Source organism: Brassica rapa, chromosome A07 (genome assembly GCF_000309985.2).
Source record: "Brassica rapa cultivar Chiifu-401-42 chromosome A07, CAAS_Brap_v3.01, whole genome shotgun sequence".
Classification (NCBI taxonomy): Eukaryota; Viridiplantae; Streptophyta; class Magnoliopsida; order Brassicales; family Brassicaceae; genus Brassica; species Brassica rapa.
In genome coordinates, this window is record NC_024801.2 from 16,615,804 (window position 1) to 16,637,223 (window position 21,420).

The window sequence follows — 21,420 nt, forward strand, 5'->3', positions numbered from 1 at the left end:
GACTGAAGAAGACCCCTTTAAAGTAATGAACCTGAGCAACAATTACATTGTAAAACTTAAATAAGCTTTAGTATCCAACCCCACCTTCTGGTATAAGATATAAAAACTTTTTGAGAGCGGTTGTTCTGTACATTAGAAGATTCAAAGGCCAGTGATGATTTTCATTATGAGAACTCTGTTTTTTTTGTTAAGACATCTGAACAACTTGGGAAAGATTAGCTAACTAATCTACCTTAATTATTTCTTCTTTTTTTTAACCTATTGGTTAGGCCTTTTCTAAAACTTAACAGATTTGATTGATCTCTCTGTCAGACAGGTGACAAAGTAAAAAAAAATGGAGGAGGTGACAGAGCTAAATATGTCTTTTTCACTTTCTCTCTCTCTCTTTGTGCGGTTGTGTTTTTGCAGCTTCCCTTACCTCTCTTTCAGAAGAAGACTCAACCAAAAAAAAAAGTTTCCTTTTCCTTTTAATAATTTTGTCATGTGATTTTTTTTCTTTTCTCTTTCCCTCCTTTTTTAATCTTTGTTCTTTGTTCTTCTGTCTGCAATCCCATTTCATCTTTTTTGGCCTCATGAGGGGTTGAACAATTAATCTCTAAAAATGGGTTGCATCAGCTCCAAGAACGTCTCATATTTAGGGGACCAGAGTGCCTCACCGGTCCAAGACAGGGAAAACACCCCTGGACCGGACTTCTCCTCCACGAACCAGCACCATCGAGTCTTTGTTGATCATTCATTGGAGGCGAGTCAGAATATTAACAGACGGTCAAGGAAATCGAAAAGATTGGGCGGTTCTGATTCAAGGGTTGGTAAGAGCCTGCTTTCCGGGCTGTCTCATAGGAACATAGAAGCTGAGCATGCGGCTGCTGGTTGGCCATCTTGGCTTTGTGAGGTTGCCTCTGAGGCTGTTCATGGGTGGGTTCCTCTTAAGGCAGAGGCGTTCCAGAAGTTGGAGAAGGTTAACATTATGTTTCTTGTGATGGAAGGTACCACTAAACCATTTATTAAAAAGGATTTTGATGTGATTATTTTTGGGTTGTAGATTGGACAAGGAACATATAGTAGCGTTTTTCGAGCACGGGAAGTAGAAACCGGGAAAATGGTGGCTTTGAAGAAGGTAAAGTTTGATAATCTTCAACCAGAGAGCATTAGGTTTATGGCAAGAGAGATTTTGATTCTACGCAAACTCAATCATCCCAACATCATGAAACTTGAGGGTATTATCACGTCTCGTGCGTCGAGCAGCATTTATCTTGTTTTCGAGTATATGGAACATGATCTTGCCGGTTTGTCCTCAAATCCGGACATCAGATTCACCGAGTCACAGGTACTAAATCTGAAATATGTGGAAACCAATAAATTTTGTGTCTTTTTTTCTCTGACATTATATATAGCTTAATTTTGAGATTCTTTCTTTTTGATTCTTGTATACAAGATCAAATGTTACATGCAGCAACTACTTTGGGGACTAGAGCATTGTCATATGCGAGGAGTCATACATAGAGACATTAAGGCATCAAACATTTTGGTCAATAACAAAGGAGTTTTAAAACTTGGAGACTTTGGGCTAGCAAATGTGGTCACAGCTAAGAACAAACACCAATTGACAAGCCGTGTGGTGACTTTATGGTATAGAGCTCCTGAGCTTCTTATGGGATCTACCAGTTATGGAGTATCAATCGATTTATGGAGTGTAGGATGTGTTTTTGCTGAAATCCTCATGGGAAAACCAATCCTAAAAGGCAGAACCGAGGTAATATTACAAATATCTTGCACATGAAAACGATGCTTCTAAAATAATTTGTTTTATTGCTGAATTTTTTTCTTTAAACTATGTTTTTGGGTTTGTAGATTGAACAATTACATAAAATCTACAAGCTTTGTGGATCTCCACCGGATAGTTTCTGGAAAAAAACTAGGCTTCCGCACGCAACTTCCTTCAGGCCTCAACATACTTATGAAGCCACACTTAGAGAACGATGCAAAGAGTTATCAACAACTGGTGTTCTTCTATTAGAAACTTTACTCTCTATGGAAGCATATAAGCGTGGGACTGCTTCATCTGCACTTAACTCTGAGGTGAGGAAGAATTTCAGTTTCCCGTTGCTCCTTTTCTTTCTACCTCTCAATTTTTTTTTTCTGGTTTCCTTTTGACTCTTAGTATTTCTTGACGAGGCCTTATGCGTGTGATCCTTCTTCATTGCCTAAATATCCACCAAACAAAGAGATGGATGCTAAAAATCGCGACGACATGCGCAGGTCAGAGTTGTTCTCTTTACTTGTATCCATTTTGTTTCAAAGTAAAATATTAAAGCCAAAATACCTACATTGGAGGACTCTGGTCTTGTTTTAGGAAATAGTATGTTTTAAGACTATAAATAAATATGTTTTTTCAGGAAAAGAGCAAACCTCAAGCTTAGAGAATCTGGAGTTGGCAGGAAACACAAAAGACCACATAGAGAAGAACAAGATCCAAAAAGTTACGCTAAGCTGCCAATAAGACAGGTTTTGGCTGTTCCACTATATCTAAAACTCCTCTTCCAGCTTAGTTTCTTAAGTCTCAAGTAAGCGGTTTGCCTCGCAGGACACGTTTGAGGATAAAAACATAACAAATGAGGAGGGTCCAAGAGCCACTACAACAACACATGGAAATTACTACAAACTCTCTGACCTCCCATTGACGACAGGACCGGCCAGTGGCTTTCCGTGGGCTGTGAAAAGACGAAAAGATCCTGATAATATCTCCACTCTTACCTACTATCAACCAAGCTCAAGGAGCCAATTGAGCGAAACAAGTGCCGCTTTTGCCAAGAACACTTTTGGTTTGAACCTCAAACCCGAAAATGAATCAGCTTACGAGATTCAGGGAGACAACGATGATCAGATTATGGAGGAGTTACCCAGTGAGGACAAGCTAAGCCGTACTGGTAAACGACACGGATCACTTGATGGGTCTGGTTTGGATTTCAGCCAAAGAGAGGAGGACTCTCCATTAAAGAAGAACTTAGTAAGTAATCTTGTGATCATATATGCAATTCTATGTAAAAAAAAAATATGTGTGTGAATTTAAATGCTTGTGATTGTTGTTGTTGCTACAGGAGCATCTACAGTTCGGAAAACAGAGCATATCAGGACCGCTAATATTTAAATCAGGCAAGATCGACGAAATTTTGCAAAGGAACGAAAGTAATATCCGGCAAGCGGTCCGAAAATCCCACATCAAAATGGGTAAATAAATTAATAACTCAAGACTAAACCGAAAATAACCTGATGGTTTTGTAATTTATGAAACCACTTCCTTTTTTTTCTCTCTCTTTGGCAGAACAAGATGACAGATAAACCGGAAACTCAGAATTATCGAGAAGCAAAATTCCACAATTCATCGTTGTTAGAAAAAGGAGAAAAAAAATATACAATAATACGGAAATTTTATGAAACCGATTAATAATGTTTCTGAGCCTAATCTATGAGTGACCAACCTATGGAGGTTGCTAAACCAATGATAAGCATTCCCAGTTAGTACAAATGTAGTTTGTCCTACTTTTGCATCGTCATTGAACACTCTTTGATCATGAAAATAGTCATCATTAGGTCGAAACTCCATTCAATTGCATTTGTAGTACCATCATAAGGTGGAAACTCTATCTTTGATGGTGGCACCACACGCATGTCTGAACTGCTGCCTCCACCATCTTTGGTATCATAACTATCTCCCCAACCAACTCCTCCTTGAACCCGAATACTTGCGTGAGATTCACTTGCGATTATGTTAACAGAATTATGTTATATGTCACTCATCTTTGGTATCATAACAGATCCACTTGCGTGAGATCTCTCAAAATTATGTTAAAAATATTTTAATTTTTCTTTATTCTTTCAGTTTAGCAACTCATTACCAGTAAGACATTTCTCATGTTAATCTTTTTCATTTGGTTATGAATCTCTCCTCTCTTATTGTTTAATAATTTGTTAACTAAAATAAAGATGAGAACATGTGTTAGAGATCCTGTTCAAGTAAGGTCGTAAACATTAAGCTTTCCTCATAACATTGAGTTAATATAACAAGTCAAACGATAATACTTGACAGATTTGTTGGTGATACTCACAAATTAAGTTTGTCAATCAAAAAGAAACTTTACACACAAGAGTAAAACTTTTCACTCACACATCAAGAAAAAAATGATATTTTAATATTTTATGTAGTTTTTCTAATGTATCACAATGCAGATGTCGAATGAGTATATCATCGACTGCATTACATTCTGAGTGATGAACGATATGAGAAATATATATCATCTTCATTAAGTTTTTCAGAGTTTCAATATTGCTTTAAGATTAGATCACCTGTTGAATGAGTATATAATCAGTCAAGGTTGAAAGTTAATGAATGTCAGATGGAAAACTAGTAATAAAATATCATCTTACTGATCGTAAATAAATCTTATTTGGACGTTAGATATCATAATAAGCGATTTGAAATTAACATTGACAAAAACATTCAACAATAAATGGATTGGGAACACATTTAATATGACACCCTTTCTTGCAGTGAATTTTGTTTGGGTTGATAGCCTCCTGCGAAGAAGCTTCATGGTGCAACAACACAGTTTGAGAAGCTTCATCTTGTAGTAACCGGTTCGCTCCAGTTTCTGTGATACTCATCACTAGAAAACCATAAGAAAACATATGTTAGCAATAATACACTATTATAAAAGATCTTACACATGGAATATGTAATATAAATATTTACCGGAGCTAATAGCTATGAAGATAAAGAATGCAAGTTTCATTGATATTTTCTCCATACCGTTTTAGAGATTGAAGATAATATGAATGGTCTTCATTTAATTGTGAAACCCTATTTATAGATTAATAAAGTAACGGTACTTAATTTAGTCAAATTAAATTATAGAAATAAAATCAATAAAGCTACTCCCTCCATTTTTTATTACTTAACGTTTTATACTTGCGCACACAAATTAAAAAAAAAATTCTTATTACAGTTTTTTTAGAAATAAAAACATTATTAACTATTCACCTAACCAAATTTTAATTCATTAATAACAAACTGTAGGAAATAAAAGTTATATAACATGTAAGGTTACAAAAAATTGCATTAAAATTTAAAACGTCATCTAATTTAATGCAAATAAAATTTTCCAAAACATCATCTATTAAAAGTATAAGATAGTATATTAAATTTTGCCCAAAAGTTATAGGATTGATTGACAAATGATTTTTGGAGCATTACATAGCCCAAACAAATATACTGTTATTATATTGACTCGATCAAGCTCAAGTGTTCTTTTATTTTCGCTAAATCCAAATATATGATTTTAGTTTGCTATAAATGCACTTATTTAGAAAAAGAAAAAGATCCTTCCGCAAATACAGTTCTAAGAGCATGATTAATGGAGGTTATTACTTCTTAAGGTGGGGTTCTTATCGGAAAATAAAAAAACCGTCTCTTAACTTTTAACTAAAAAAACTAAGAACTGGCTCTTAAATAAGATATTTAAAAGCTGGTACTTAGCTTTTCTAGTTAAGTTAAAAGACGGGTTCTTATATTTCGATAAGAACCCCAACTTAAGAACTTCTCATTAATCATACTCTTAATTAGGGTGAGGTTCTTATCGTAATATAAGATACAATCTTTTAGCTTTTAACTAAAAAACTTATTTAAGAAATGTTTCTTAGGCTTTTTAGTTAAAAACTAACAAATCGTATTTTATATTACGTTAAGAAGTTTATTCTAAGAGACATGCATTACTCATGCTCTAAAGCACTACAAAGTGATGCATCACTTTAACTCAAAAGCATATCTGCGACATGACGGTGAGTATTCTTTGGTCACCATTTACTTACAAGAAAAGTGACGTTGGAGCACATGCATGAAGCAAGGGAGTTCAATGGAAGTGGCTAAAGTAACCAAGAGAAGAAATCAGAGTGTTCACTATTATTATGCTAGTATGTTATGTCGACAATATATTGTCGTTTGTTATTTCTGTGTAATAAAGATGAGAACATGTGTTAGAGATCCTGTTCAAAGTAAGGTCGTAAACATTAAGCTTTCCTCATAACATTGAGTTAATATAACAAGTCAAACGATAATACTTGACAGATTTGTTGGTGATACTCACAATTTAAGTTTGGCAATCAAAAAGAAACTTTACACACAAGAGTAAAACTTTTCACTCACACATCAAGAAAAAAATGATATTTTAATATTTTATGTAGTTTTTCTAATGTATCACAATGCAGATGTCGAATGAGTATATCATCGACTGCATTACATTCTGAGTGATGAACGATATGAGAAATATATATCATCTTCATTAAGTTTTTCAGAGTTTCAATATTGCTTTAAGATTAGATCACCTGTTGAATGAGTATATAATCAGTCAAGGTTGAAAGTTAATGAATGTCAGATGGAAAACTAGTAATAAAATATCATCTTACTGATCGTAAATAAATCTTATTTGGACGTTAGATATCATAATAAGCGATTTGAAATTAACATTGACAAAAACATTCAACAATAAATGGATTGGGAACACATTTAATATGACACCCTTTCTTGCAGTGAATTTTGTTTGGGTTGATAGCCTCCTGCGAAGAAGCTTCATGGTGCAACAACACAGTTTGAGAAGCTTCATCTTGTAGTAACCGGTTCGCTCCAGTTTCTGTGATACTCATCACTAGAAAACCATAAGAAAACATATGTTAGCAATAATACACTATTATAAAAGATCTTACACATGGAATATGTAATATAAATATTTACCGGAGCTAATAGCTATGAAGATAAAGAATGCAAGTTTCATTGATACTTTCTCCATACCGTTTTAGAGATTGAAGATAATATGAATGGTCTTCATTTAATTGCGAAACCCTATTTATAGATTAATAAAGTAACGGTACTTAATTTAGTCAAATTAAATTATAGAAAGAAAATCAATAAAGCTACTCCCTCCATTTTTTATTACTTAACGTTTTATACTTGCGCACACAAATTAAAAAAAAATTCTTATTACAGTTTTTTTAGAAATAAAAACATTATTAACTATCCACCTAACCAAATTTTAATTCATTAATAACAAACTGTAGGAAATAAAAGTTATATAACATGTAAGGTTACAAAAAATTGCATTAAAATTTAAAACGTCATCTAATTAAATGCAAATAAAATTTTCCAAAACATCATCTATTAAAAGTATAAGAGAGTATATTAAATTTTGCCCAAAAGTTATAGGATTGATTGACAAATGATTTTTGGAGCATTACATAGCCCAAACAAATATACTGTTATTATATTGACTCGATCAAGCTCAAGTGTTCTTTTTTTTTTGCTAAATCCAAATATATGATTTTAGTTTGCTATAAATGCACTTATTTAGAAAAAGAAAAAGATCCTCCCGTATATACAGTTCTAAGAGCATGATTAATGGAGGTTCTTACTTCTTAAGGTGGGGTTCTTATCGGAAAATAAAAAAATCGTCTCTTAACTTTTAACTAAAAAAGCTAAGAACTGCCTCTTAAATAAGATATTTAAAAGCTGGTTCTTAGCTTTTCTAGTTAAGTTAAGAGACGGGTTCTTATATTTCGATAAGAACCCCAACTTAAGAACTTCTCATTAATCATAATCTTAATTAGGGTGAGGTTCTTATCGTAATATAAGATACAATATCTTAGCTTTTAACTAAAAAACCTAAGAAACATCTCTTAAATATGATATAAGAGATGTTTCTTAGGCATTTTAATTAAAAACTAACAAATCGTATTTTTTATTACGTTAAGAAGTTTATTCTAAGAGACATGCATTAATCATGCTCTAAAGCACTACAAAGTGATGCATCACTTTAACTCAAAAGCATATCTGCGACATGACGGTGAGTATTCTTTGGTCACCATTTACTTACAAGAAAAGTGACGTTGGAGCACATGCATGAAGCAAGGGAGTTCAATGGAAGTGGCTAAAGTAACCAAGAGAAGAAATCAGAGTGTTCACTATTATTATGCTAGTATGTTATGTCGACAATATATTGTCGTTTGTTATTTCTGTGTAATAAAGATGAGAACATGTGTTAGAGATCCTGTTCAAAGTAAGGTCGTAAACATTAAGCTTTCCTCATAACATTGAGTTAATATAACAAGTCAAACGATAATACTTGACAGATTTGTTGGTGATACTCACAATTTAAGTTTGGCAATCAAAAAGAAACTTTACACACAAGAGTAAAACTTTTCACTCACACATCAAGAAAAAATGATATTTTAATATTTTATGTAGTTTTTCTAATGTATCACAATGCAGATGTCGAATGAGTATATCATCGACTGCATTACATTCTGAGTGATGAACGACATGAGAAATATATATCATCTTCATTAAGTTTTTCAGAGTTTCAATATTGCTTTAAGATTAGTTCACCTGTTGAATGAGTATATAATCAGTCAAGGTTGAAAGTTAATGAATGTCAGATGGAAAACTAGTAATAAAATATCATCTTACTGATCGTAAATAAATCTTATTTGGACGTTAGATATCATAATAAGCGATTTGAAATTAACATTGACAAAAACATTCAACAATAAATGGATTGGGAACACATTTAATATGACACCCTTTCTTGCAGTGAATTTTGTTTGGGTTGATAGCCTCCTGCGAAGAAGCTTCATGGTGCAACAACACAGTTTGAGAAGCTTCATCTTGTAGTAACCGGTTCGCTCCAGTTTCTGTGATACTCATCACTAGAAAACCATAAGAAAACATATGTTAGCAATAATACACTATTATAAAATATCTTACACATGGAATATGTAATATAAATATTTACCGGAGCTAATAGCTATGAAGATAAAGAATGCAAGTTTCATTGATACTTTCTCCATTCCGTTTTAGAGATTGAAGATAATATGAATGGTCTTCATTTAATTGTGAAACCCTATTTATAGATTAATAAAGTAACGGTACTTAATTTAGTCAAATTAAATTATAGAAAGAAAATCAATAAAGCTACTCCTTCCATTTTTTATTACTTAACGTTTTATACTTGCGCACACAAATTAAAAAAAAAATTCTTATTACAGTTTCTTTAGTAATAAAAACATTATTAACTATCCACCTAACCAAATTTTAATTCATTAATATTAAACTGTAGGAAATAAAAGTTATATAACATGTACGGTTACAAAAAAATGCATTAAAATTTAAAACGTCATCTAATTTAATGCAAATAAAACTTTTCAAAACATCATCTATTAAAAGTATAAGAGAGTATATTAAATTTTGCCCAAAAGTTATAGGATTGATTGACAAATGATTTTTGGAGCATTACATAGCCCAAACAAATATACTGTTATTATGTTGATTCGATCAAGCTCAAGTGTTCTTTTTTTTTTCGCTAAATCCAAATATATGATTTTATTTTGCTATAAATGCACTTATTTAGAAAAAGAAAAAGATCCTCCCGCAAATACAGTTCTAAGAGCATGAATAATGGAGGTTCTTAAGGTGGGATTCTTATCGGAAAATAAAAAACCGTCTCTTAACTTTTAACTAAAAAAACTAAGAACTGCCTCTTAAATAAGATATTTAAAAGCTGGTTCTTATCTTTTCTAGTTAAGTTAAGAGACAGATTCTTATATTCTGATAAGAACCTATCATTAATCATACTCTTAATTAGGGTGAGATTTTTAGCGTAATATAAGATACAATCTCTTAGCTTTTAACTAAAAAACCTAAGAAACATCTCTTAAATAATATATATAAGAGATGTTTCTTAGACTTTTTAGTTAAAAGCTAACAAACCGTATTTTATATTACGTTAAGAAGTTGATTCTAAGAGCATTAATTATCTAAAGCACTACAAAGTGATGCATCACTTTAACTCAAAAGCAATTCCAAAAGCATATCTGCTACATGACGGTTAGTATTCTTTGGTCACCATTTACTTACATGAAAAGTGACGTTGGAGCACATGCATGAAGCAAGGGAGTTCAATGGAAGTAGCTAAAGTAACCAAGAGAAGATATCAGAGTGTTCACTGTTATTATGCTAGTATGTTATGTCGACAATATATTGTCGTTTGTTATTTCTGTGTATTACTTAAGGAGATTAGTCTCCTATCTGTTAGGTATCAAAACTATTTAAAACAATAGCACATACATTTGCTAAAGCTCTCATCTCTCTCAACTCTCGATTCTATTTTTTTTTTTTTGACCAAAATAATTTCCAAGTTTAACAAATGGAATCAGATCCCCATGAGTCCTCTCGACTATGGGAACGAAGCGATGAACAACGTGACGTTTTGCTCTGAGCTGCGGAGGTTGTGTGAAATGTTGGATTGATCTTGCGATACGTTTGCTCGACACCAAGAGGGTCAGGATCCAGGATATCCTAAACTGGAAGGAGTGAAGACATTAGTCACGACGCAAAGAAATCCGGATCTGGCAGCAACTCGCGATGGTCAGGTAGGTGGAGATGGGTCTTTCTTGTTCAAGTGAACAAGTGGTGGAAGAGTTACCAACTCATGATCCTGATAAGGTTGGTATGGTGATGACACTGGTTTTACTCCTTAGTGTTGGAGCGAAGCGAGACCTTGAGAGCAAAGGTCGATCTGAGTTATAAATTCAAGGAAGGGGTTTAGTGGAACAAATTGATGTGGTGTCTGTTTACGGTGGCGATGTAGACACACGGTTGAGAGCTCAAGATCGTAACAGAACCAACCTTTTGAGAGTGCTTATTGAGGTAAGACAGAGGCGTCATGTTACAGGAAGAGCACCTCCATCGGATTCTGTGCTACAGTCATTTGAAGGCCACAGGTCTATAGAATAAATCATGGGGGCCAGCTGGCCCCCCCTTCTCCTCACATAGCTCCGCCACTGCTCTTGCCTTTTGTATGTCTTAATATTAATTATATGCGTATGTAAAAATGGTGTTCTCATATATGTTTTAAACATACGTAGGTGCCTATTTTCTTAATAACACCCAAAAATCTGTAAAATCGGATCGTTATAATCAAACCCATCATTTACATATAGACATTTTTGTTGGTCCAAAATTTTTTCTTTTAATCGTTGATCATTTGGAAATGTAAAAAATAACAAAAAAATATAAGATATTCTTTTATGCATAACTAATATTTTATAATTTTTAATATTTCGTTCGCTCAGGTCCAAACCTAGTACTTTAATATTTCTATGAATATCTTTTCATGTTCAAAATATTTTATCCTAAATCGACATCTATAAATATGATTCCTAACATATTCATTGATGCATGCTCAAATTAACTCTAGAGCCAACTCTCTCAAATAAAAAATCAAATATAACACTTAAGGATCAAATTCACAGGGAGCGGGGACACACAACATATAAGATGAATAGTAAGATCAAACTAAAAACGATTATTAAAACAGTAAATATTAAATAAGCAGTAAATAATATAGATGAGATGTGTAAATGATAGGTTTGATTTTTGTTGGTCCAAAATATGATTATCACATGCACTTAGTAACATTTACTAAATCGGTTAAACCTAACAACCTAGCTCAACATTATAATTATCAGGTATGAGCCTACTCTCGCAATTGTCTACTCCTTTACCAGATTTGTCACCCACCATCGACGCTGTCAGCTACGCCATCTACTGTCCTCCTCCATCCTCCACCATCACGAACTCCTCAATCATTTCTCTTTCCCGTTTCACCTGAATCAGTGGAAAATTACGTAGCCAAAAACATAATTCAAAGACATGTTTTGTGAATAAAATAATAACTTAAATCAAAATATAAAAATATACTACATTTATTGTCATTTAATTTTTCTCTCCATATAATTATTTTACTAAATAAAAAAACTCTTTCTATTTCATTTAATTTAGCCAAACACATAAAAAAAATCATTTTTATTAGTTTATAAAATCAGTTAGACATGAACATTGGCTATCCATTTATGTACGGGTTGTTCTTTTTTGATATCTTTTTTTTTTAAATTAGCCTCCGTTTAAATATTATAAATTTATGTGTGGGTTTTGAGTTGGGTCTTTCTGGGTCAGGATGAGTTCGGTTTTGATAAATAGAAACCTAAAAATATCTAAATATATATCTGAAACGGGTTCGGATATTTGTACCAAAAATACAATATTACCCGATTCGGTTCAGATTTTTTTGTTATGTTACAACCCATCTTAAATATATAACACTAATTATGAAAAAAAATCAATGTATAAAAATGTAAAAACCAATACTTGCGCGGGTGCGCGGTCAATCTCTAGTTCATTGTTAAAGCTGCAGTGGTGAGAAAAGGACGGCATGTTGTGTTTTCTTTGGATCGGAGAATAGAGATGGCGGCTTTTGCTATTCCGCAACTACATAAGAAAGAAGGAGATCTAGATTAATCTATAACATAGTGTTTATAAGTAGATTGGAAAGGTAAAGTAAGTTCAGATTTGTTATACTTTTCAGTGTGATTAACTAGGTCTTGGAGTTGTCAAGGTGAGAAAGAACAAAATGTCAGCGTCTAGGGATTAGATGATATCAGGGTAATAAGGAATTAGATGACGAGAGGATAAAAAGATAACTAATCTCTTTTTAGTTTCAGGGGGTAATTTAGACTTTAACACATAAAAGTTTCCTGACATGAGAGAAGTATGTTAAAGTGAAATGGAGTAAAGATAAAGTACGTCTAAGTAGGGATGACAATCAAGGACCTTGACCGCAGGTCTGACCCGTAAAGACTTGTTGCAGGGCAAGATTGGTCCACCATTTGGTAAGCCGCAAAATTGCGGGTTTCGCGGGAGGGGCTCAAAGCGGGACGGACCAAAAGCGGGATGGGCTACAGGTTAACCTGCAGGAGTGAAGACCCGCAACCCTAAGTCCCCATTTCTGCTTTCACCTAAAATTTTGAGAGAGAGAGAGAGAGATAAAGAGAGAGAGAGAGAGAAGGTGATTCGACGTTATGGAGCTCCGATGATGGTGGTTTCAGGGTCGATGATGTTTCCGGTCTCCCAAGCGCCTTCGATCTGCACCGGTGGAGCTTCTTCGAGCCATCATAAGAAGTTTGAAAACTCACTTTCCACCGAAGAAGAAGATCTAGTTCCCGCCAGGGGTTCTTCATAGTTTTTCCTATATGTATTTGTTCACATTATCATACATTTTAGAGTTTTAGGTTTCAATATATATTTAACTAACTTCTATTATTCTTATTTGGAGAAGATGAAGTTGATGGTGAAAAATAGAAATCTCCATCTTTTTGTCGCTTGTTGGTGATAAAGTTGAAGAACAAGAAGCGTGTGATTTGGTGTTTTCTTTTTATTTACTTTTGGGATTAACATCTTTAATTTTGGTGTTTGGTTTTATTTAATTTTGGATTCAGAAAACTAAAGAATTTGTTATGCACTTATGAATTATAATATTTGGATTCAGCAACTAAAGCATTGTTTATTTTTTAATATGTTTGGAGTGTAACAAAAGTAACTAAATTAGTGTTTTGATCCAACTAAAATCTTCAACTAACAAGTGTATTGCTTTATCCAGTTCAATCCTCCGACTAGACTCACTTAATGATGCGTCATGAAGTTGATAAAGCGTCATGAATCATGTCTTAAAGTGTTCAAGAGCCATATGTTTTTTTGTAATTTTATGTCCCGCAGGACGATATCCGCAAAAAGCCTACATGGTTTACGGTACGGGTTTGGTCAGCCATTTTATGGACCACAGTCTGCGTGGATCTGACCCGCCGTGACCCGCTCGAAGATGAGCTCGCTGCGGTATAGGACAAGACGGGACGGATCAACCTGTTTGACATTCCTAAGTCATAAGCGTAAAAAAATTTCTTTTATTTTTGACCAAAATCATTTCCAAGCTTAACAGTTGATCGTATTTGAGGCCCATGACATCCATGAGTCTGTTAAGAATTAACTGCAAAACCAAGCCCACGATTCGGCCCATCTCGCTCTTAGCTTCCACAGCCTTTCTCTTGGATCATCTCTCTCTCTCAGAACATCCGATGCTTCTCCGATCTCCATCATCGTCACACTTCACGGAGCCAATTCCAGCAAGGATCCACGTGTGATGCGTTGCTGGGGATCTTATCTCAGTTGAATTTTGGTGGGCAAGCTCTCACGCTACCGGATCGGCTCGTGCCTTCACTCAGAGCTTCTTCTTCCTTCACTACATACGCCACAGAAACACTTCATTATCTTTCTGTCTTTGTCGCTTTCAAAGAGTAGAAAGTGAATCTCTATTCAGATCCCGATCTCTCCTTCAGCCAGGTACACTGAGATTTTCTCTCGATCCAAGAAGCTTTTCAATTTCTCTGTAATGTGTGATTAGCTCTTATAGTTTTCGTTGGATCTGAATTGTTTGGTTATGCTATTCAATAAGCTTAGGTGAAGTTTTAGTTCACTTACACAATGGCTCCATTGAGATGATAATAACTTTTCTCTGTTTGTCAATGAAAGTTGTTTGGCTATTGTTACTACTGTCAACGTCTTTCTAAGCATGAAAGCTTTCAACTTTTGTTGCAGCTCTGCATGCTTCGTGTGTGTTTCGGTGTTTGAGCTAAGACGCTATGGAGCATCATCCTTCGGGAAGCAACTCGTTCCATGGAGGAGAGTTCAAGAGTTGTCACCCCAAACCGTCTAAGGTCGCTGTGGCGTCCATGATCAATTCCGAGATTGGCGCAGTTTTGGCTGTGATGAGGAGGAATGTACGGTGGGGTGTTCGCTACATTGGAGATGATGATGATCAGTTGGAGCATTCTCTTATCCATTCTTTGAAAGAATTGCGTAAACAGATATTTTTGTGGCAAACCAATTGGCAAAACGTTGACCCAAAGCTGTACATACAGCCGTTTCTGGACGTTATACTATCTGATGAAACTGGGGCTCCCATCACTGGCGTTGCTTTGTCCTCTGTCTACAAGATCTTAACCCTTGACGTCTTTACACTTGATACCGTGAATGTGGGAGAGGCGATGCATATCATAGTTGATGCTGTGAAAAGCTGTCGTTTCGAGGTAACTGATCCTGCCTCTGAGGAAGTGGTTCTGATGAAGATACTTCAAGTTCTTCTGGCTTGTATAAAGAGTAAGGCAGCTAATGGGTTGAGTAATCAAGATATTTTCACCATCATCAACATTTGCTTGCGTGTTGTTCATCAATCAACCTCCAAAAGTGAATTGTTGCAGCGTCTAGCGCGACACACTATGCATGAGTTGGTTAGGTGTATCTTCTCTCAGCTTCCTTATATCAGCCCGCTAGCTAATGAAACCGAATTAAATGTCGGTGATAAGGTAAATCGCGTTAAACTTGTATGTCAGCATTATTTTGTTTGTTCTATGGATAGAATTTTTAACAAATTGTACCATGACTAAGTTTTGAGGTGAATTTTGCTGACCATCTTTCCACAAATTTCATACGGTGTTCTTTCCTGTGTAGGTGGGAACAGTGGACTGGGATCAGAAATCTGGAGAAAGCAAAGTTGAAAATGGAATTATTGATAGCGTATCTGTTACTCTCGGCACTGACAAAGATCCTCGAAGTTCTGAGATGGTTACTCCAGAAACAGAGCTTAATAATGATGAAAAGGAAACTGAGGTCAGCGATGACTTGAATGTTGCTGCGAATGGTGAAAGTGCAATGTTGGCACCTTTTGGCATTCCATGCATGGTAGAGATTTTTCATTTCTTGTGTACTCTGTTGAATGTTGGAGAAAGCGGTGAAGTCAATTCTAGGTCCAACCCTATAGCATTTGATGAAGACGTTCCTCTTTTCGCGCTGGGTTTAGTTAATTCCGCTATAGAACTTGGAGGCTCTTCTTTCCGTGAGCACCCAAAGTTGCTGAGTTTGATTCAGGATGAGTTATTCTGTAACTTGATGCAGTTTGGTATGTCAATGAGCCCTCTGGTTCTTACTACAGTTTGCAGCATCGTCCTTAATCTCTACCTGAGTTTCCGTACTGAGCTTAAGGTGCAGCTTGAAGCTTTCTTCTCATGTGTACTTCTGAGAATTGCACAGAGCAAACATGGCTCTTCTTACCAGCAACAGGAGGTTGCTATGGAAGCTCTGGTTGATTTTTGCAGACAACATAATTTCATGGCTGAAGTGTTTGCGAATTTTGATTGTGATATAACCTGCAGTAATGTGTTCGAAGATGTTTCAAACTTGCTATCGAAGAGTGCATTCCCAGTGAATGGGCCTTTATCAGCTATGCATATACTTGCGTTGGATGGGTTAATTTCCATGGTTCAGGGAATGGCTGAAAGGGTTGGTGAGGAATTGCCGGCGTCAGATGTTCCTACACACGAAGAAGGATATGAAGCATTTTGGACAGTGAGATGTGAGAACTACGGAGATCCTAACATATGGGTTCCCTTTGTCCGTAAGTCAAAGCACATCAAGAAAAGGCTGATGGTTGGGGCTGATCATTTTAACAATGATCCTAAAAAGGGTCTGCAACAACTCCAAGCGTTGCACTTGCTGCCGGAGGAACTTGATCCAAAGAGTGTTGCGTGCTTCTTCAGGTATACATGTGGGTTAGATAAGAATCTTATAGGAGATTTCCTGGGAAATCATGACCAGTTCTGTGTTCAGGTGCTTCATGAGTTTGCCAAGACGTTCGACTTCCAGAACATGAATCTTGATAATGCCCTGCGTCTCTTTGTGGGTACATTTAGATTGCCTGGCGAGTCGCAGAAGATACAGAGGGTGCTTGAGGCGTTTTCTGAGAGATACTATGAGCAGTCACCACAGATACTGATTGATAAAGATGCTGCCCTCTTGTTATCTTACTCGATTATCTTGCTGAACACAGATCACCACAACACGCAAGTTAAGAAAAAGATGACTGAAGAAGATTTCATCCGTAACAACAGGTGCATAAACGGAGGCGCAGATCTTCCTAGGGAGTACCTATCTGAGCTGTATCATTCAATCTGCGACAGTGAGATTCAGATGATCCCAGATCAGGGAACCGGTTTCCAAATGATGACATCCAGTCGGTGGATTAGTGTGATTTACAAGTCCAAAGAAACCAGTCCCTATATCATATGTGACAGCACATCGCATCTGGACCGTGACATGTTTCATATCGTGTATGGTCCAACTATTGCAGCTACATCAGTGGTTTTTGAGCAAGCAGAGCAAGAATATGTTTTACAGAGATGTGTTGATGGGTTATTGGCCATTGCAAAACTTTCAGCGTACTATCATTTGAATAGGGTATTGGATGATCTGGTTGTGTCTCTCTGCAAATTCACGCCATTCTTCGCTTCATTATCTGTTGATGAAGCTGTTCTTGCTCTAGGAGAAGATGCCAGAGCTAGAATGGCTACTGAAGCTGTTTTCTTGATTGCAAACAAATATGGTGATTATATCAGCTCGGGCTGGAAAAGCATCCTGGAATGTGTCTTGAGCCTCCACAAACTCCAGATCTTACCAGCTCATATAGCTAGTGATGCAGCGGATGACCCGGAGCCATCAACTAGTAACACAGAGCAAGAAAGACCTTTAGAAAATCCCGTGTCAGTAGTAGTATCACAGGCACAACCCTCAGCAGCGCCTAGAAAATCCTCTAGCTTTATTGGTCGGTTTAGCCAGCTTTTGTCTTTTGACATGGAAGAGACAGAACCATTACCAACTGAGGAAGAACTGGCAGCTTATAAACTCGCTCGTGGGATAGTGAAAGATTGTCACATTGATAGCATATTCTCAGACAGCAAGTTTCTCCAAGCTGAGTCTCTGCAGCAGCTTGTTAGCTCTCTCATAAAAGCAGCCGCGAAAGATGAAGCTAGTGCGGTCTTTTGCCTTGAGCTTCTGATTGCAGTAACTCTGAACAACCGAGACAGAATCCTACTGATCTGGCAAACTGTTTATGAGCACATCTCGGGTATTGTTCAGTCAACGACAACACCTTGTCCGCTTGTTGAAAAGGCTGTTTTCGGTGTCTTGAAGATTTGTCAGAGATTATTGCCTTACAAGGAGAACCTAACAGACGAACTTCTGAAGTCACTCCAACTTGTTCTCAAGCTTGATGCAAGAGTGGCTGATGCGTACTGCGAACCCATTACTCAAGAAGTTGCTCGTCTTGTAAAAGCGAATGCATCTCACGTAAGATCTCATGTTGGTTGGCGAACAATCATATCTCTGTTATCAATCACAGCTCGGCATCCAGAAGCTTCTGATGCTGGATTCGAAGCTCTCCGGTTTATAATGTCAGAAGGAGCTCACTTACTACCATCAAACTACATTCTCTGTTTAGATGCAGCTAGACAGTTTGCTGAATCCCGAGTCGGCGAAATCGATAGGTCTATATCAGCCATCGACTTAATGTCAAACTCTGTGTTCTGTCTTGCGAGGTGGTCTCAAGAGGCGAAAAAATCGGTGGGAGAAGATGAAGCTATGATGAAACTAAGCCAAGATATTGGAGAAATGTGGCTCAGGCTTGTGAACAACCTCAAAAGAGTTTGTCTTGATCAGCGCGACCAAGTGAGAAACCACGCCATCTTGATGCTGCAGAGATCTGTAGCCGGTGCAGACGGGATCATGTTACCGCAACCTCTATGGTTCCAGTGCTTCGACTCCGCAATCTTCCCATTGCTAGACGAATTGCTCGCTGTTTCAGTCGAGAATTCAAGAAAGACATTCAAGAAAACGGTTGAAGAAACGCTTGTGGTCGCCACAAAGCTCATGTCAAAGGCTTTTCTTCAATCTCTCCAAGACATCTCGCAGCAACCATCGTTCTGCAGACTCTGGCTTGGTGTATTGGAGCGTATGGAGACTTACATGTCGACCAAGTTCAGAGGAAAACGAAGCGAGAAAGTCCATGAACTCATACCGGAACTGCTGAAGAACACGTTGCTGGTGATGAAGACAACGGGTGTTCTATTACCAGGTGATGATATCGGAAGTGATAGTTTCTGGCAACTTACTTGGCTTCATGTTAAGAAGATATCTCCTTCTTTGCAATCTGAAGTGTTCCCTCAGGAAGAGCTCGATCAGTTTCAGAGACGAAACGCAAAGCCTGAAGATACTCCACCTGCGGTGGTGGTGGAGTAGAAAGAACTTGTGTTCCATACAGAAGAGAAAAGCATATTAAAGAAGTTTTTTAGACACTATCCAAGTTTTTTTTTTTTTGCAGTATAGCTTTTTGTTTGGTTATAGGGAATTATTATTATTATAATACTTTGGAGTTTTGAGCTTTGGACTTTTATGGAATGCACGTTGAAATTATGGATTTGATTGGAAATATATTTTGGAGGCAATTCAGAAAAGTGTTGGGCACAAGCCCCACAAACCCTTTATTGAGTTGCGTATAAGATGGATAAAATGAGCAGTTGAATTGCGTTTGAGAAGAACTTATTTACCGGTTTATTTTGGATTTCAGAAGTTTCTGATTGGTGAGGCCTAACATATTTAAGGCTTTGGAGTTTGTTATGCTAGCTATGTTAGCTAAAGAAGCAAGAAGAAAAGACCAAAACTATGTAATATCTTTAAGTTGTACTTAGGTTAGTGGCACTGTGGATGAAATGTGAAGTATGTAAGAACTTTCACAAGTTACTTATTATATTGGTTTGACCAAAAGAATTGTTCTCCTTTATCAACGAGTGGGGGCACACCAAAAAAAAAGAAGTGTATGTAGAATAATGCTTGCTCAAATCCTATAACATATTTCCGAAGATCCCTAGAAAATACTAACTATTCATTCTCGCCTCATCTATTTTCCGATTCCGACACCGTCCGTTTCTGATCAGGTCTCCTCTGACTCTTTTCTGATTGTGAATTCCACTTTATAATCTCTAAATTTATATTCCTAATTTCGGTTATGCTTCTTCGATCTATTGAGATCGGTGAATGCTTACTTTGTTCAATTTCTTTCACACCCGTAAACCTCGTGTTGACATGTGTTTCAGAAATACAAAACATATTAGGAGGATTCATTGATTGCTTTTAATTAGATATCAATCTTGGATCCTCGCTGAAGGGTGTGTGTTGTTTGATTCTGCAGAGAGTATCTAATCTATTTGGAACAATGAGTGAGGTGTTTAACGGATACGAGCGCCAATACTGCGACCTCTCTGCCACTCTTTCCAAGAAATGTTCCTCTGCTCTTTCCCTTGACGGAGGTAAAAACTATAGGATACTTGGTTTGTGTTTGTGTTTGTGTTTGATACCTTACTGATTGATTTGCAGAACAAAAGAAGCAGAAGCTCTCCGAAATCAAATCCGGCCTTGAAATTGCAGAAGCATTGGTATGTAATAATTAGGCATGCATGCATTGTCCTTCCTTTTTGAAGTTTTGACGGTCCCTTTGTACCAGATTAGGAAAATGGATCTTGAGGCGAGGAGCCTCCCACCCAGTGTTAAGTCCAGCCTCCTCGTCAAATTAAGAGAGTTCAAGTCTGATCTTAACAACTTCAAAACAGAAGTGAAGAGAATCACGTCTGCAAACTCGAACGCTGCTGCTCGGGACCAGTTGCTTGAAGCTGGCATGGCTGACACTAAAACGGTATCTAAAAGGACTTGATCTTTTCTAGTGAAACATATTGTGATTGATACACGCCATTTTGAGATTCAGGCTTCAGCTGATCAAAGAGCGAGGCTGATGATGTCGACAGAACGTTTGGGTCGAACCACAGACAGACTCAAGGACGGTCGTAGAACAATGATGGAGACTGAAGAGATTGGCGTTTCAATCCTCCAAGACTTGCACGGTCAGAGACAGTCTCTCCTACGTGCTGGAGACACGGTATTTGCTTTTGCTCTCTACAACATATTATTATTTTATATACTACATCATTGGTGCTCTTTAAACCAATAGTTTCAACTCTGATGATACATAACAGCTTAGTGGAGTAGACGAGAACGTTGGAAAGAGCAAGAAGATCTTGACAGGCATGACGACGAGGATGAATAGGAACAAATGGACCATTGGAGCTATTATCGCCGCTTTGGTCGTCGCCATTATCATCATCTTGTACTTCAAACTCACCAAGTAAGCCTCTGTAACTGAACGAAAACTCTTCGTTTGTGAATCTTTGATATTTCCTTCTTTATTTATTTCAATTTCTGTGTGGAAAGTTGTCTTTGCCACCTTTTGTATTACTGCCTCAAGAAAGCAAGGCCTCAGATTGTTTGGTTGAGTTTGCAAATGCATTTATTATATATATTTAGTTTATTTTTTTTTGTCTAAATGATGCCAAATTACGATTTGCGGAGGCATAAATTACATTTAAATAATCAAATGGACATAAGAAGCCATTTGATAAATCCTTTGTTCATGTGGTGGGATTGAGAAACTGTACATAATTGAATATTAAATACAATTCTGGCTTAGTCGATAACTTGTGTAATTCTCTCTCATTCTTGAACCTGCTGTAGTCAGCGAGCGAGCAAGCTCCCATGAACCTTATGCTTCA

The 21,420-nt window shown here is 36.5% G+C and overlaps 4 protein-coding genes across 4 annotated transcripts; 3 read left to right on the forward strand and 1 right to left on the reverse strand.

The window, feature by feature from the left end:
• Nucleotides 1-350: 350 nt before the first annotated feature.
• Nucleotides 351-5,186, forward strand: LOC103850141 (protein IMPAIRED IN BABA-INDUCED STERILITY 1-like). Its single transcript, XM_009126857.3, has 9 exons — nucleotides 351-958; nucleotides 1,043-1,327; nucleotides 1,436-1,753; nucleotides 1,852-2,079; nucleotides 2,162-2,259; nucleotides 2,397-2,505; nucleotides 2,585-3,007; nucleotides 3,099-3,228; nucleotides 3,323-5,186. Exons 1-9 carry the CDS (start codon nucleotides 602-604, stop codon nucleotides 3,337-3,339), a joined length of 1,965 nt encoding a protein of 654 aa, XP_009125105.2. The 5' UTR covers nucleotides 351-601; the 3' UTR covers nucleotides 3,340-5,186.
• LOC108870894 lies at nucleotides 4,407-4,824 on the reverse strand. Its single transcript, XM_018656684.1, has 2 exons — nucleotides 4,751-4,824; nucleotides 4,407-4,664 (listed from the first exon to the last, which is right to left on the reverse strand). The coding sequence occupies exons 1-2, from the start codon at nucleotides 4,803-4,805 to the stop codon at nucleotides 4,480-4,482; spliced, it is 240 nt and encodes a 79-aa protein (XP_018512200.1). The 5' UTR covers nucleotides 4,806-4,824; the 3' UTR covers nucleotides 4,407-4,479.
• Nucleotides 5,187-14,001: 8,815 nt separating the features above from the next.
• On the forward strand, nucleotides 14,002-20,127 carry LOC103850143 (ARF guanine-nucleotide exchange factor GNL1). Its single transcript, XM_009126858.3, has 4 exons — nucleotides 14,002-14,275; nucleotides 14,531-15,297; nucleotides 15,443-19,755; nucleotides 20,010-20,127. Exons 2-3 carry the CDS (start codon nucleotides 14,575-14,577, stop codon nucleotides 19,058-19,060), a joined length of 4,341 nt encoding a protein of 1,446 aa, XP_009125106.2. The 5' UTR covers nucleotides 14,002-14,275; nucleotides 14,531-14,574; the 3' UTR covers nucleotides 19,061-19,755; nucleotides 20,010-20,127.
• LOC103850144 (vesicle transport v-SNARE 11) lies at nucleotides 19,533-21,179 on the forward strand. The gene is made up of 6 exons (XM_009126859.3): nucleotides 19,533-19,755; nucleotides 20,010-20,127; nucleotides 20,195-20,253; nucleotides 20,322-20,510; nucleotides 20,580-20,750; nucleotides 20,848-21,179. Exons 2-6 carry the CDS (start codon nucleotides 20,034-20,036, stop codon nucleotides 20,998-21,000), a joined length of 666 nt encoding a protein of 221 aa, XP_009125107.1. The 5' UTR covers nucleotides 19,533-19,755; nucleotides 20,010-20,033; the 3' UTR covers nucleotides 21,001-21,179.
• Nucleotides 21,180-21,420: the final 241 nt, after the last annotated feature.